The 945-nt window shown below is 47.9% G+C and overlaps 1 protein-coding gene across 1 annotated transcript in view; it reads left to right on the top strand.

Annotated features, from left to right (window-relative positions):
- Positions 1 to 527, top strand: part of PRLH (prolactin releasing hormone) — a 2,072-nt gene extending 1,545 nt beyond the window's left edge. Inside the window, exon 2 of the mRNA XM_010010918.1 lies at positions 349 to 527. Coding sequence (XP_010009220.1) covers positions 349 to 527 — 179 coding nt within the window. The remainder of the gene's footprint in view (positions 1 to 348) is intronic.
- Positions 528 to 945: the final 418 nt, after the last annotated feature.

Below are 945 nucleotides of genomic sequence, written 5' to 3' on the forward strand. Positions count from 1 at the left end.
ACACAGGGGCTTGGAGCAACCTGCTCTAGTGGAAGGTGTCCCTGCCCATGGCAGGGGGTTGGAACTGGATGAGCTTTAAGGTCCCTTCCAACCCAAACCAGTCTGGGATTCTACGATCTACAGGCTGCAGCCCAGATAGATGAAAGTTAATTCTGCATCTGAATCTTCTTCCTTTGGGCTCTACACATGGAAAGCAAACCTGAAAGACACCCCAAAGCTGTGTGTTTGGCTGCAGCCTTTCCCCTTGTGTTCTTTCTTGGGCTAAGCCATCCAGCCATCTCCAGATGCTCAGGAAATGTTGCCTGTAAGTGCAGTGGCAGATGCTTCATTGACTGCTTTGAATTCCAGGTCCTGAGATTGATCCTTTTTGGTATGTGGGCCGTGGTGTGCGCCCCATCGGTCGCTTTGGGAAGAGGCAGCTGAGGAGCAACCATGACAGCCTGAGGCCTGTGAGCAGACACCTGGATTTCATCTTGAACACTTTGTGGAAGCACAAAGTGTTGGACACACAAGACAGTGACTGGTGATCTCTGTTCCCCGAGGTGGCAACCCAACCTCTGTGCTTTGAATCACATCCTCCCCCTGCACCTCAGACACCAGTTCTGCTTTTGCCTAGCAATCCCACTCTGCTCTTTCTTCTCCTTGTGCAAGTTCCTTCAAAGAGAAAACATGTTCAGGGTGCAGGTAGAAGGCAGTGCATGGACACTACAACTGAGTGCCACCATAGCTTATTCTTTGTCTTACATCCCCACCCATCTCCTGATGCTGTTCACTGTAATGTTAGGTTTTCCAAAACCCACACAGCCTTTGTGCTGGGATTTAAGCTCTGCAGTGTTAAGTCTATCATGAAACCTTCCTGTCACATTTCAAAGTAAATGGCTCTTGATATGTAAAAATAAAAAGCAATGGTTGGAAGAAAGAATAAAGGCTCTCATTTTTAATGTA

The sequence above is a fragment of the Nestor notabilis genome, unplaced genomic scaffold (assembly GCF_000696875.1).
Source record: "Nestor notabilis isolate BGI_N333 unplaced genomic scaffold, ASM69687v1 scaffold20103, whole genome shotgun sequence".
NCBI lineage: Eukaryota > Metazoa > Chordata > Aves > Psittaciformes > Psittacidae > Nestor > Nestor notabilis.